Consider the following 14,051-nt stretch of genomic DNA (forward strand, 5'->3'; position numbering starts at 1 on the left):
TGACTTGGTCAGCGAATCCTCTGCGACCGTCGACAATCAACGGCAAGATGAGCTGCTATGGACTACACTGTCCTAAAGTGTGTATGCATGTGATCTGGGACCACATGTGGACTTGTACTCCCACTGAAACACCAAACATGAACTCTACACTTCAGTAACGAATGGAGCATTTGTCAAATTTGCAAGCTGGATTATTTTATTCTGCCTGCTGGGACATCAGGGCCGACCGCTGGATGTGGTCAGCATTCGTGAAGGACGAGGTGAACTCATTGATAGGAACCAGCTCAATCCAGCCCAGGTGAATGCCACCACACGTACACGTAAGTACAGCACATCTGCAGACAAATTCGGTTCAAATCCAGAAAATGCATTCCCCAGATAAAGACCCTTGAGGCTCCAAAAGAGATTTAATAAACATCAGCAAAATAATAATATTTCGGTATCGTTCTGACATATATATATATATATATATATATATATATATATATATAATTTACTGTTCTGTTAGGGTAAGATAAACAAAACAAGTACTCCAGAGATAAACATCATTTAATGTACGCAGTATAAAGAAACAAATTACTAATAGTCTCTTCAGGTTCTGAGTACATGGTCTGTTCTGTTTGAAATTAAGCACATAAATCACGAGAAAAAAAGCCAGAAGGTTGATGTAAAATGTCCTGATTTACAAACAGAGCCTGGAGATTGCTTGTTATAAAAACCTGCCTAGAAACTATTGGCAGGTAGTATCCTTATACTGTGTACATAAAGTGATGTGTGTGCGTGTGTGTACACACGGCATTTTTCTGGTTCTAAAGCCTCCAGAGAAAAGGTGACAGAAAACTGGACATTGCCCTCTGAGTTTTCCTCTGAGAACATACGCTGTGAATCTTCTGTCCTTTTTTGGGATACCATTAGGCGCGGAGAGTGTTGACCTCTGGAAAGTGTTCATCTACAGAAAGGTAGAGCCCTCACTGGGAAGATGTGTTGGTGTTGGTAGTTGCAAGTGGATGAGTGCAGCAGCCCCCACGCAAGTGTATGCTTTTTCCTAATATAGTACACAATATCAGAAACGATGTTGCCTTGGCAAGTGTAACTAGCGTCGTTATTCACGTTGCAGAGCTTGTGGTATTTAAGCATGCTTGGAACATGTGACTTAGTTGATTCTGTAGTTAAAAGTTAAATTCCATGAGAATAATATCTTTAACAGCGAAGAAAGCAACGAATGGGATGGAATTACTTACCAATTGCTTGAATTGCCATTACAGCAGATAAACAGATAATTAAAGAGAGCAACATCTGAAAATAATAAAAGGTTCAAAATTAATACATTACACAACAATATCAGCATGTTAGAATGTTTTTCGTTGTCTTGAAAACTTCCCATTCTTTTACTTTTAAATTAATCTTATATTAAAATGTCTTAAGTTTGCCTTTATTTTATTATGCCAATGTTGTTAACGAATTAGTGTTGCCAATGTGGTAACTTTGCAATATTTCCTGGCAATATTGATGGAATGCAAAAGTGCTACGACATGGAAGACAAATCAAGGCGAGTGTTGCCAGAGCTGCTAGCAAGTGCTGTGTGGATAAATTATTGAATTTAGAGCAAAAGTAATTTTTGTAGGGGCAAATTTTAGGTCCAACATTCTTAGTACTCCCACAAGAGAGAGAGAGAGAGGTTTCGTTACCGCCACCACAATAACTACAGCAACAAATTGTAACAGAAACAAAATCATCATCATCTCAATAATCAGTAATGATAGAAGTAACAATAATGGAAGTCACAACAAAAGCCAGAAAAAAAAGCCATTCCTTTGTCAATGCTATAAAAGTATTTTATTATTATTATTTGCACAGCTTCTAATGCTGGAGATGTACTACTACGGTGTCAGCTGTTCACTACCAGTGAAGTAAGGTAACATCCCTTATTTTTCCATCCAGAGTATTCGAGCGGTTCCAAGCAGTGCTGTTTTCTACGAGTGCTCCACCCTTATTGCAGCTCCTATTTGTTCCACATACTTATCAAGGTTTTTACTCACTGTTTCCAGGGCTCCGACAATTATTGGTACTACTACCACCTTTTTCAGCAGCCACAACTGCTTAACCTCCCAAGCTAACCTGTTATATCTATTGACTTTTCTTTCTTCCTTATCGCATACCTTGTTGTCAGCTGGGCATGCTAGATCTATGATCCAACTTTGTTTTCTTTTTTCTCAATTAACACTTTGTCTGGTTTATTATTATTATTGTTGTTGTTGTTAGTTTTCCTTCCGGTTTTAAATCAATGTTGTTATTATTATTATTATTATTATTATTATTATTATTATTATTATTGTTCAGGTCACTGCTTGGAATCGAGCTTGGAATCATATGGCGTAGTGGTTTAGAGCACGGGCTACTAACCCCAAGATTCCAAGTTCGTTTCCAAGCAGTGACCTGAACAATAATAATAATAATAATAATAACAACAACATTGAAGAATATCTTAGGAACGAGAACCCAGGTTCAAAATTTCCCCAAGACACCTGAAGAAGGCTGGAGGGTATATCAGCTGAAACGTTGTGTTAACAACAAACAAGATGAGGACAAATATTCATCAAATGTAAATAATGTACAATCCCAAATAGTTTCAACATTCCATAAGCCAAGAATGTGGGATCGTATTGTACACCTTACAATAATCAATCCATGACATAGCTAAGTTAGTTTTCCTCCTTTTGCAGTCTCTAAGTACAGCTTTGTCTACCAGGAGCTGATCCTTGTTACCTCTGCACTTATGCTTGCACCCCTCCTTCTCATGTGACAGGACTCCATTGTTTTCCAGATGTCCATACATTGACTCTGTGACTATTCCAGTCAATAATTTCCACATAAGTGGCAAGTAGGACATCAGCCTGTAATTGTCTACCGTATTGCTTTCTTCGATGTTTTTTTCAAGCACAGCACTGTCCTACTTACTGTCAACCACTTTGGTGTTACTTGTTCAGCATTTAAGAAGGTGTTGAGTTGTGCAGCTATTTGTGCATAACATTCACCAAATCTTTTGATCCAGTAGCCTTGAACTCCACCTGGTCCCAGGGCCTTCCAGTTGCCCATTTTGTTGCTGATTTCCTTCACTTCCCTAACTGAAATGACCAGTTCTGCCTGTTTTGGACAGACTTCCATTTGTTTCAGTTCTTGCAACCATTCAGCATCCTTCTTGTGCTCCTTGACTTTCAATGTTATCTGGTATCAACTTTTCATCTGTACACTCTCCATTTATTTCTTTGTAGAATCTCTTCTTATCTACTATGAATAACTTATTCTACTGGCAGCCCTTCATTCTTTGATCATATCTTACCATCTTTGCAACGAGGTGCTGTTTCAGTTCCTCCATTACCACTTTCAGGCCCTTTCTTTCAATATTATACTTCCTGTTCAGTGCCCTGTATTTTTGCTTGCTTTTAAGCTCCCCCTTGTCTTTACGGTCTAACACAGAAATGTCCTTCATGAGCATATCTAATCCCCACCTGTATCCTTCTTTTCCACCATAGATCTTTTCTTTTGTCACTCCCATTATATTTCTTTTTCTTGACATCAACACCCACATTTTCTGCTACAACAATACTTGCTGCCTTGATCAAATTATTTGTTTCTGTGATGCTTTTCGTTCTGAAGTATTTCAGAATTCCCTTCACATTTTTCGATTCTTGGTTCAGTTTCCACCTTTTTAAGGTTGCAAATGATGTCACTGTCGTTTTCCTGTAGCCTTGCCTTTATTCTGTCATAGATTGCCTTTTGCCCATCTGTCATGTCACCATTAGTTTTATTGTCCTCTTCCAAACCATCTATATGTCTCTCATCGAGCAAGCTATCACTGTTCCTTTCCTGTGGTTTATTAGAGATCTCACCTCTGTTTTCTGCTATGAAATTACTTTTATCACTAAGAACTGTATTTTCATCATCTCCTCTGCTGCTGTTTTCCAATACCCGTCTTTTGATAGCTTTGAGCTCTACTCCTGTGAACCAACGATTTTTTCTTATTGTTCTAGCTTGATCACATAATCTCTGTTCCGTAACTTGAAACACTCTTCTTTCTCTCCATAGACCGTACATACGTTGTTGGTATTCCCTAGTATGAACACTATTTTCGTCTGTGGGATTGCTCAGGTAGTAACAATCCATGACCACAGCAATGATTTGTTTGTTCCATCTACGCCGTGTGTGCTGGTCCTTTCCTAGGTAACAACAGGCTGGAGTCGGACCAGTATCTCTGAGCCTGCCAAGTGTAACACTATCACCATCAAGGGCTTCAGTTTTTGTTTTTTCATTGTCACTCATATGAGGTAGGGAGATTCCAACCGGTTCCTTTCATTATTATTATCATCACTGATATTATTATTTTCATTTTGTTACCACTATTTGTCAACGTTAATATTTCCTCTGATCCAACATGAGTTTTGGCTAAATTATCATCATCATCATCATTATTATTATTTCCATTTATTATTAAAAGGTATTATTAAATGTTGTTTAGTTTCAACTTTTGTCTTGTAATTGAGATAATCATAAATATGTGAGGGTTATTATTATTATTATTATTATTATTATTATTATTATTATTATTATTATTATTATTATACAAAAACTCACAACATATTTTGCTGGGTATAATGGAAAGTGTCAGCTGTCCACAGCCAGCTGACTTAAGGTGACACTAGTTTACTGGTCATGCTTCAAGAACCTTGCAAAGAATTCTTCCAGTTCCAAGCAATGCTGATTTTTGTAGGTGTTCTACTGTCACACTTGCACCAATCTTTTTTTGCATTTGTTTCCTGCACCCTCTGACAGGCACGCCATTCACACCCACTGAGGTGCACCGGTAGTAACAATCCGTAACCATCATGTTTACTTGTTTACTCCACTTATGTCTTGTAGCATGGCTAACAGTTGCTGGATTACTACTAGGCCTACCCTGCTGCACGGTGGGGAACCTACGGGGTGCGGTACCTTCACCATTGGTTCCATTTCCGTTCATACCATTATGGTCACCTATTTTGCCTGACATTTTCACTCACAAATGTGATGTGTTTTTAGGTTACTAGTACTTTTATCAAGACACCATTTCTATCAAGGTAATCCGCTAAGGCAGTAGGGACCTTGCTCCTCTGGTTTTGAATTCAGAGTGTTCTTTCTCCAAGGCAGTTTGCCATCCAAGGCTAATGAGTACAACCTATCCGGAGCACTGGTTATTTCAAGGTGACAGATACTCGCCTTTTCCCACTCTTCTCCTATTGGTTTGACGAAGGAGTGGGGCTTGACTGTCAGAGGATAGGTCTTACACAGGCCATTATTATTATCATTATTATTATTTATATTATTATGCTTAAGATGGTGAGCTGGCAAGATCTTTAGTGCAGCGGACAAAATGCTAAGCAATATTTCATCCATCTTTTCGTTCTGAGTTCATATTCTGCCGAAGTCAACTCTGCCTTTTATCTCTTTGGGGTCGACCCAGTTAAACGCTAGGTTGACTTGCTCCTTTCCTCGAAATTACTGGCCTTGGGCCAAAATTTGAAAACTTTGTTATTATCAGTGTTATTGTTGTTGTTGTTGCTTCTGCCACTGCTGGTGTTGTTGTTGTGGTTGTTGTCAGTATATCATTATTATATTTTGGTAGTTACGAGCATTTATCGGTAGAATCAATAGAATGCCATGTGCAATTTATTTACATCTGAGCTCAAACCACGCCAGGGTCCGATGTTTGATAATTCTAGTGGCGCTGGTCAAGAACTGCTGTTAATAAAGCAATCTGAGCTTTTCCTTACAGTTTGCAGTTCTATTAACAAATGCATCTAATCCAGCATTCACGTCCAGCCCATAACATTAACTTGGTAAATTATTTGTAAGGCAAATGTGTGTCCTAATGTGGATCCCCTTGACAAAATGCTTTAAAGTTAATCTGTCGGTTAAGTAAATCTACAATCGATTTTGATTCCGTATACCAACAGTTCTATGCTACGGGACCCAAAGCCACGCATTTGAAATAGAACTGTATGCTCCACTGAGTCCAACCTGACATCAGAATGATGAACAGAAAGTCTAATCTAGCAGCAACTGAATTCAAAACATACAGGGATGGAACTAAATGCTGTAAGAAATGTAGCTCACTGCTTCTCTCTCTCTCTCTCTCTCTCTCTCTCTCTCTCTCTCTCTCTCTCTCTCTCTCTCTCTCTCTCTCTCTCTTTCTCCCTCTCTTCCTCACTCACTCTCTCTCTCTCTCCCTCTCTCTCTCTCTGGTGAACATTTGGAACACTTTATAAAAAACTAGCAGAATTGCCCGGCGATGCTCGGGGCTGAATTGCTTGAAAGTACTGTTAATGATTGCACTGAATTATGATGGTTATTCAGGCAAATATTGATATAAGTTTACGGTGGGAGATAAGGACTTAACGATCAAACGTGTGCTATTGCATTGTTTTGGGGGAACCAAATTTCTAATGAGCATTATAGGGGCACCAACTTTAAGTTTGAGAATGTGTGGTGGTAGTCCGGGGTGCTCAAAGGAATTGAGTACCTCCATTGGATAGTTGATGACGTCCTCTGGGTCAGGAGTTGTATCGATAGACTGATATACATAGACTTCCCCAGGAATGAGTTTTAGCACTTCATCATTAATATGGTGAACAGCTTTATTCCTCGGGGCCAGAATAGCCCTTTGGCCAATCCAATCCATATTCTGATAATTAGCTTGTAGATCTGGGAACACTGCATCTCTGAGATCAGAAGGTATTTTGACAATGGTACAAATGGAATCGATGGCAATATTACCATTTTCATCCCCTGGTATTTTGCCTTCGCCAAATGCAAGGAGGGTGTGAGAAAATGCTGCTGATGTGATATTACGTCGCATATGAGCACGCATATTGGTGTGAAGTTTGAGAGTCTTCACCAGTGGCCACAATGTGGATGACTTAAGACACGCACTTACTGCATCAGCTGTAGTCCCTTTGGGAATAACGGGAAGTGTTTGTCGGAAGTCCCCTGAAAGAAGAAGTGTTATGCCTCCCATGGGAGCTGAAGAGTGTTTGATGTCTCTGAGAGATCTATCTAGTGCCTCAAGAGCACGTCTGTGGGCCATCGTGCATTCATCCCAAACGATAAGCTTGCATCGTCTGAAGACTTCTGCCTGATCGGAGCTGTTACTGATGTTGCAAGTTGGTGTCTCAGTCTTCGCTAAGTGAAGCGGAAGCTTGAAAGTGGAGTGAGCTGTCCTGCCACCTGGCAACAAAGTAGCCGCAATTCCAGATGATGCCACAGCTAGGGCAATGCCTTGTGTTCGCCTAATCTCAGCCAATATTAATTTGTTGACAAAAGTTTTCCCATTGCCCCCAGGAGCGTCCAGGAAAAAAATCCTCCCAGTTTTGGCCCGGACTGAATTAACAACGGAGTTGTAAGCGAACTTGTGTTCTGGAAGGAGCTTTGGCTCATTGTCGGCTATGTACTCGGCAACCTCGTCAACATTAAAACATGTCTCACGCAGCAAATGTGAAGAGAGAGTGTTTGTGCCTTCTTGGTTTGTTGAAGGTAGGCCAAAGACCGGCAAGGCACTACCGCCCATATCAAGTACAGTATCTTCGAACGTAGTTTGTTACCACACAGCCACACCTGCCCCTATGTATGTGTGTGTGTGTTTGTGTGCGTGTGTGTGTATGGGTAGATATATTATGCATGTATATATGTGTATATATATATGTGTAAAGACGGTGAAAATATTGTCAATTTCCCCAAACAGGGACACCATTCAATTTTGAAACAATAACCAAAGCCCCTTCTCCGAAAGGGGGAGGGTTACGGTTTACAATTATTTAACAAATGCAACACAACAACGTTTCCCTGGCGAGGAACCAACAAACATGATTACAATAGTCAAACAGTAATAATACTAACAACAAACCTTTTTAATTTATCCCCATTTATGTGAAACCACTTATTCAAGTTCAAGTCATTGATGCAATTTTATACGAATTGCTAATACACACACACATAATAAGGGTGAAAAATTGAATATTAATTTGATTAATATGAATTGAAAACCAGTGGTGTAGCATATAAGACCATAGCGGATCTTCTAGCAAAAAGGGTGACCAGTATGAATGGCTCATCCCTGTCACACACACACACACACACACACTCACACACACACACACACACACACACACACACACACACACACACACACACACACGTTAGCTTACAATTTTCTTTCAACAATTGACACTGTCATATATGTATATGTTTGCGTGTCTATGTGTGTAAAGAGGAAGTGGGAGTAATAGGCGGAGTAAAGCCTTTGACGTGAGAGAGGGAAATCGTAAAATATTGAGTTTTCTCGAATTTTTGCTTAATTGGGGGTCAAATTGATAGAAATTTATATGCGATGACCGAATGGAATGTACTTGGAAAAATCATAGGTAAACTCTAATTGAAGAAATTGTGTGAGGAGTAAATCGTTATGTATTTATTTGTTTCTGTTTGCTGTGTATTTTTTTTTTAGTAGAGGTTTAAGGTACACTTGCAAAGAGAAAGTAGGAGAAATTAGGGTGGTAGCATGAGTGAAGCAGTTGAAATTAGAGAGGCAAATCGTAAAATATTTACTTTTCTCGAATTTTTGCTTAATTGGGGGTGAAATTGAAAAAACTTTACATGCCTTGACCCAATGGAATTTACTTGGAAAAATCATAGGTAAATTCCAATTGAAGAAATTCTATATTGTACAATTGTATAAAAAACGAACGGTTTGGGAGGCAGAAAAAATCTGCCTTTTATCATAAGACTAGCAGTATCGCCCGGCGTTGCTCGGGTTTGTAAGGGAAATAACTATATAAGCATTTTTAGAGAGTTATAGCCAAAAAATAGCAAAAAATGCATTAAAAATGGAAAAAATATGATGGTAAATTTTTTTTTAAATCGTTGACTCATCGTAGACATTTTTAGAGAGTTACTTCCCTTATATAATAGCGAAAAAATGCATTAAAATGAAAAAAAAACGATGGTAAATTTTTTTTTAAATCGTAGACTCATGTAGACGCTTTCTTAGCCATTTCTGTTTTGGTGTCTTCAAGCCATGAAGTCGTTGTTCTAAAAGAACACTGGTCTCCTTGACAACGCATTACGACGTTGATTTCCTTACACTCCCTTCCCCACAGGTGCAGGTGTGAGCGTGGACGCCAACTCCGCCGCCATCGACACACGAAAAATTATGCATTAAAATGGAATAAAAAATGATGTTAAATTATTTTTAAAATCGTAGACTCATCGTAGACGCGCGCTAATATTCAGACGGGCTCGATATGAATCACGACTATAAGCTACCCGAATTTGGTTAAACTGTACCGCAAAATGTGGGAGTAGTTAGGAATCTAAATCGAAGGGGACAGACACTCACACAACTACAGTTTTATATATAGATATACATAGCGCAGTAGTGGTGAGATATGACAGCAAAGAAAAGCATACATTCACTCTCTGCATGCAATTAGACTCGGAAAGTTCGTGAGGAACCCATTGACCCAATTTGCTGACTTTTCCGATAGCACACAGGTGTCAATGAATGGTTGAATGACCAAATCCAAGCTTCTCTGCTAGTTCCTCAACAGTTACGATGATATTTTGTTCCACCAGGGTTTTCAGGATGTCCTTGTCGAGTTCTACAGATCTTTCAGGATGAGGTTCGTCTTCTAGGCTGTAGTTTATGGCTCGGGATTTCTGGAACCACCATTGACACTGCCTTACGCTTATTGTCCAATCCCCATATACTGCATTAATATTTCTTGTACTTTGCACACATTTATATTCTGTTATTCTTTTATATGTTTCAGCCTTGAGGTTGTGGCCATGCTGGATCATGTGTGTGTGTGTGTGTGTGTGTGTCTATCTGTCTGTCTGTCTGTATGTATATATGTATATGTATGTGTGTGAACAATAATATTTTCAACAGATGTGTTGCAAATGTATCTGATTGTTCTCAAGCTTCAATACTGTGTGTGTGTATGTGTGTGTGTATGTATGTATGTATATGTATGTATGTATGTATGTATGTATGTATGTATGTATGTATGTGTGTATGTATGTATGTGTGTGTGTATGTATGTGTGTGTGTATGTGTGTGTGCGTGTGTATGTATGTATGTATGTATGTATGTATGTATGTATGTATGTAGTATGTATGTATGTATGTATGTATGTATGAGTGTATGTTTACTTTATTACTAATTACTCTCTTCCAAGAACATTTTCACTCACTCTTAGCTCTTAGCTTCCCATACATTTTACTCATGTATCTATCAGCGTCATAGACAGAATACTTTCACTTTAGTCTTCCTCAAATCACTCTGTTGCTATTTACTTTCATTTTATTCGTTGCACACTGTGTGTGTGCGTTTGCGTGTGGTGTAAACCAGACTAAGAAAAGCATTTGACACACACACCAGAATGTGAGTTTTCTGTAAATTTTGCTTAATTGGAGTTTAAATTTTAAAAACTGGACCTGGCATGACGCGATGCATTGTACTCTTAAAACTGCTAGGTAAATTGTAATTGAAGAAATCCTATATTGTAGATTTGTATAACTCCCAAAGGGAGGCAGATAAAATCTGCCTTTTATAATAAGAGACTAGCAGAATTGCCCGGCGTTGCTCGGGGCTGAATTGCTTGAAAGTACTGTTAATGATTGCACTGAATTATGATGATTATTCAGGCAAATATTGATATAAGTTTACGGTGGGAGATAAGGACTTAACGATCAAACGTGTGCCATTGCATTGTTTTGGGGGAACCAAATTTCTGATGAGCATTATAGGGGCACCAACTTTAAGTTTGAGAAAGTGTGGTGGTAGTCCGGGGTGCTCAAAGGAATTGAGTACCTCTATTGGATAGTTGATGACGTCCTCTGGGTCAGGAGTTGTATCGATAGACTGATATACATAGACTTCCCCAGGAATGAGTTTTAGCACTTCATCATTAATATGGTGAACAGTTTTATTCCTCGGGGCCAGTATAGCCTTTTTGCCAATCCAATCTATATTCTGATAATTAGCTTGTAGATCTGGGAACACTGCATCTCTGAGATCAGAAGGCGTCTTAACAATGGTACAAATGGAATCGATGGCAATATTACCATTTTCATCCCCTGGTATTTTGCCTTTGCCAAGTGCAAGGAGGGTGTGAGGAAATGCTGCTGATGTGATATTACGTCAAATATGAGCACGCATATTGGTGTGAAGTTTGAGAGTTATTTCCCTTTATTAAAAAAAATATGCATTAAAATGGAAAAAATGATGGTAAATTATTTGTAAAATCATAGACTCATCGTAGACGCGCGCTAATACCCAGAAGGGCTCGATATGAATCACGACTATAAGATACCCGGTTTTGGTTAAACTGCATCGCAAAATGTGGGAGTAGTTAGGAATCTAAATCGGAGTAGACAGACACACAACCTTTCTTTTATATATAAATATTTTCGTCCTAAAAAACTTAGTATGGATTGAATGGTTACCTCTATGGAAATATATACACGCACATTATACATACATGTGTGTATAGATGAATATATAAATACATTTAAATATCTATATACACTTTTGGGCGATCTTTCTGTTTCTTAGAGATAACTTTAGATCTTATTTTCGTCCTAAAAAACTTTGTATGGAGTGAATGGTTACCTCTATGGAAATATATACACACACGTTATACATACATGTGTGCATAGATGAATATATAAATACATTTATATATCTATATACACTTTTGGGCGATCTTTGTGCTACTTGTATATACTTTAGATCTTATATTCGTCCTAAAAAACTTTGTATGGAGTGAAAGGTTACCTCTATGGAAATATATACACACACATTATACATACATCTGTGTATAGATGAATATATAAATACATTTAAATATCTATATACACTTTTGGGCGATCTTTCTGCTACTTGGATATAGGTCTTATATTCGTCCTAAAAAACTTTCCTGTCACACACTCACGCACACACACACACACGCACCCTCACACACACACACACACACACTCACACACACGCACGTTAGCTTAAAATTTTATTTATATATTTGCGTGTCTATGTGTGTAAAGAGGAAGTGGGGGGCAGAGTGAAAGAGTCACTCACTACAAAAAGTGAATTACTTTCACTTTATTCGTTGCACACTGTGTGTGTGCGTTTGCGTGTACTGTAGCCCGCACTAAGAAAAGCATTTGACTCATACACCACAATGTGAGTTTTCTCTAAATTTTGCTTAATTGGGGTTGAAATTTTAAAAAGTGGACCTGACACGACCCGATGCATTCTACTCTTAAAAATACTAGGTAAATTGTAATTGAAGAAATCCTATATTGTAGATTTCTATAAGATACAAAGGGAGGCAGATAAAATCTGCCTTTTATAATAAGAGATTATAATAAGAGATATATTGTGCTTACCTTGAAGATATTTTCTCTCTCCTATGGTGTAAAACGTTATAAAAATCTAAAAGTTGTCGCAATAGAAATGTGTGTATTATATTTATATAATCAAGCATTATCAATGCAGGTGTTAGTTCTCAATTGATAGATATGAAGCTTAGTTTTAAAGATAATGTTGACGGTAGAAGTGCTCTGAGATAAAATAACATTTATACAAAGAGGAGGAAAAGTGATATAAACGGTCACAGAGGAAAATGCAGACGTTATTGAAGAAAATTAATTGTTTTTTTATCTACTGCTGAGAGAGAGAGAGAGAGAGAGAGTGAGTCATATTTGAGTAATAACTAGAGTGTTTGAATATCAAGTTCGTTGTTGGATGGTGTCATAAGGTTTGAGTTTACTTATATCTTCCTAAAAGATAACTTTCTAATATAAGCACAAGCCTAAAAGGAAGATTAGCCGATCAAATTCCCCCTCCCCCCCTGTACTCCAGTACTTAACTGAAATTTTGTTTCTTGGCCCTGGAGGAGTGAATGAAAAAGTTGAGCTTTGCAGGATTATCGACGCTCTTAATTCTGCCAACCCCCACAACTCCATCTTACAAAAAAAAGTAACTAATTGTGACTCCAGACACCCGATGAAACTTCAAATGATGCACAGCTAAGTAAGACCGTAAATAAAATTGTTTGGCTCCCACAATCCTTGTTCAGTAATCATTTCTTTTATCTTTACACCCACCTGTACATAAAAGCTCACGTGTACACACACATGCACACACACACACACTCGCATCCGTTTAGTGTTAACTGTCGAAAAAAAGGGGTACTCAATACTCAATATACTTTTATCTTGGTCGAGTGAGTCTCTTGTTACTCTGAGTTTCAGCTGTTGATGCACAAGATCATCAGGCAAGTTACGACTTGAAATAAATGGGATTTGCTCATACCTCTCTTTCTCTGTGTGCGTGTTTGTGTGTGTATCAGAAAGTTCCCAGACTAGTTCTGTAGCGCGCCAACAGCTGGCAGCACACAGAGTGCAGTGAAAGCTAGCAATGAGTTTCGTAAAGCAGTGCACTGAGGGACATCGCTGTGTTTGCTTCGCAAATTGTGAAATTTGTGTTTTTGTGATAACGTGTATGCTATAGTCTTCGAATTTTGTCATGGACAGGAAGTCAGAACAACGAACCAACGTTGAGCATACTTCAGTAAGCTTATGGCGACGAAGCGATGGGTCGGACACAATGTTTCGAGTGGCATGGGTGCTTCAAAAGGCACGAGTCCCAGCTCAGTCAAGGGCATGCTCATGGTATTTTTTTTTTTGACAACTGCAATATTATGCTTCAAGAATTCTTCCTCCAGGGCCAGATCGTTAATCGAAAGTTCTACTGTGATGTTTTGAAGCATTTGGGGGAGGATATTCAGCGAAAGCGACCGGATCTGTAGAGCGCGAAGAATTCGATTCTTCTCGATGACAATGCACCCTGCCACCATGCTCTCCTCACTCAGGAGTTTCTCACCAAAAACATGGTGATCACTTCCGTACCCGCTCTATTCGACAGACTTGGCACCCGAGAAATTCCATCCCTTTCCCAA

General features: G+C 38.6%; 1 protein-coding gene across 2 annotated transcripts in view; it reads right to left on the reverse strand.

Moving 5' to 3' along the window:
• LOC115232353 (chitinase-3-like protein 1) overlaps positions 1-12,620 on the reverse strand; it is a 52,692-nt gene extending 40,072 nt beyond the window's left edge. The window contains exons 1-2 of one of the 2 annotated variants that reach the window (XM_036512224.1): positions 12,478-12,620; positions 1,242-1,296 (exon numbers count right to left, since the gene is read on the reverse strand). In XM_036512224.1, coding sequence (XP_036368117.1) covers positions 1,242-1,296 — 55 coding nt within the window. In that variant the 5' untranslated portion in view covers positions 12,478-12,620. Of the gene's footprint in view, positions 1-1,241; positions 1,297-12,477 lie in introns of those variants that run through there. The other variant, XM_029802191.2, reaches the window with a different exon arrangement.
• Positions 12,621-14,051: the final 1,431 nt, after the last annotated feature.

This window comes from Octopus sinensis, linkage group LG2 (genome assembly GCF_006345805.1).
Source record: "Octopus sinensis linkage group LG2, ASM634580v1, whole genome shotgun sequence".
Classification (NCBI taxonomy): Eukaryota; Metazoa; Mollusca; class Cephalopoda; order Octopoda; family Octopodidae; genus Octopus; species Octopus sinensis.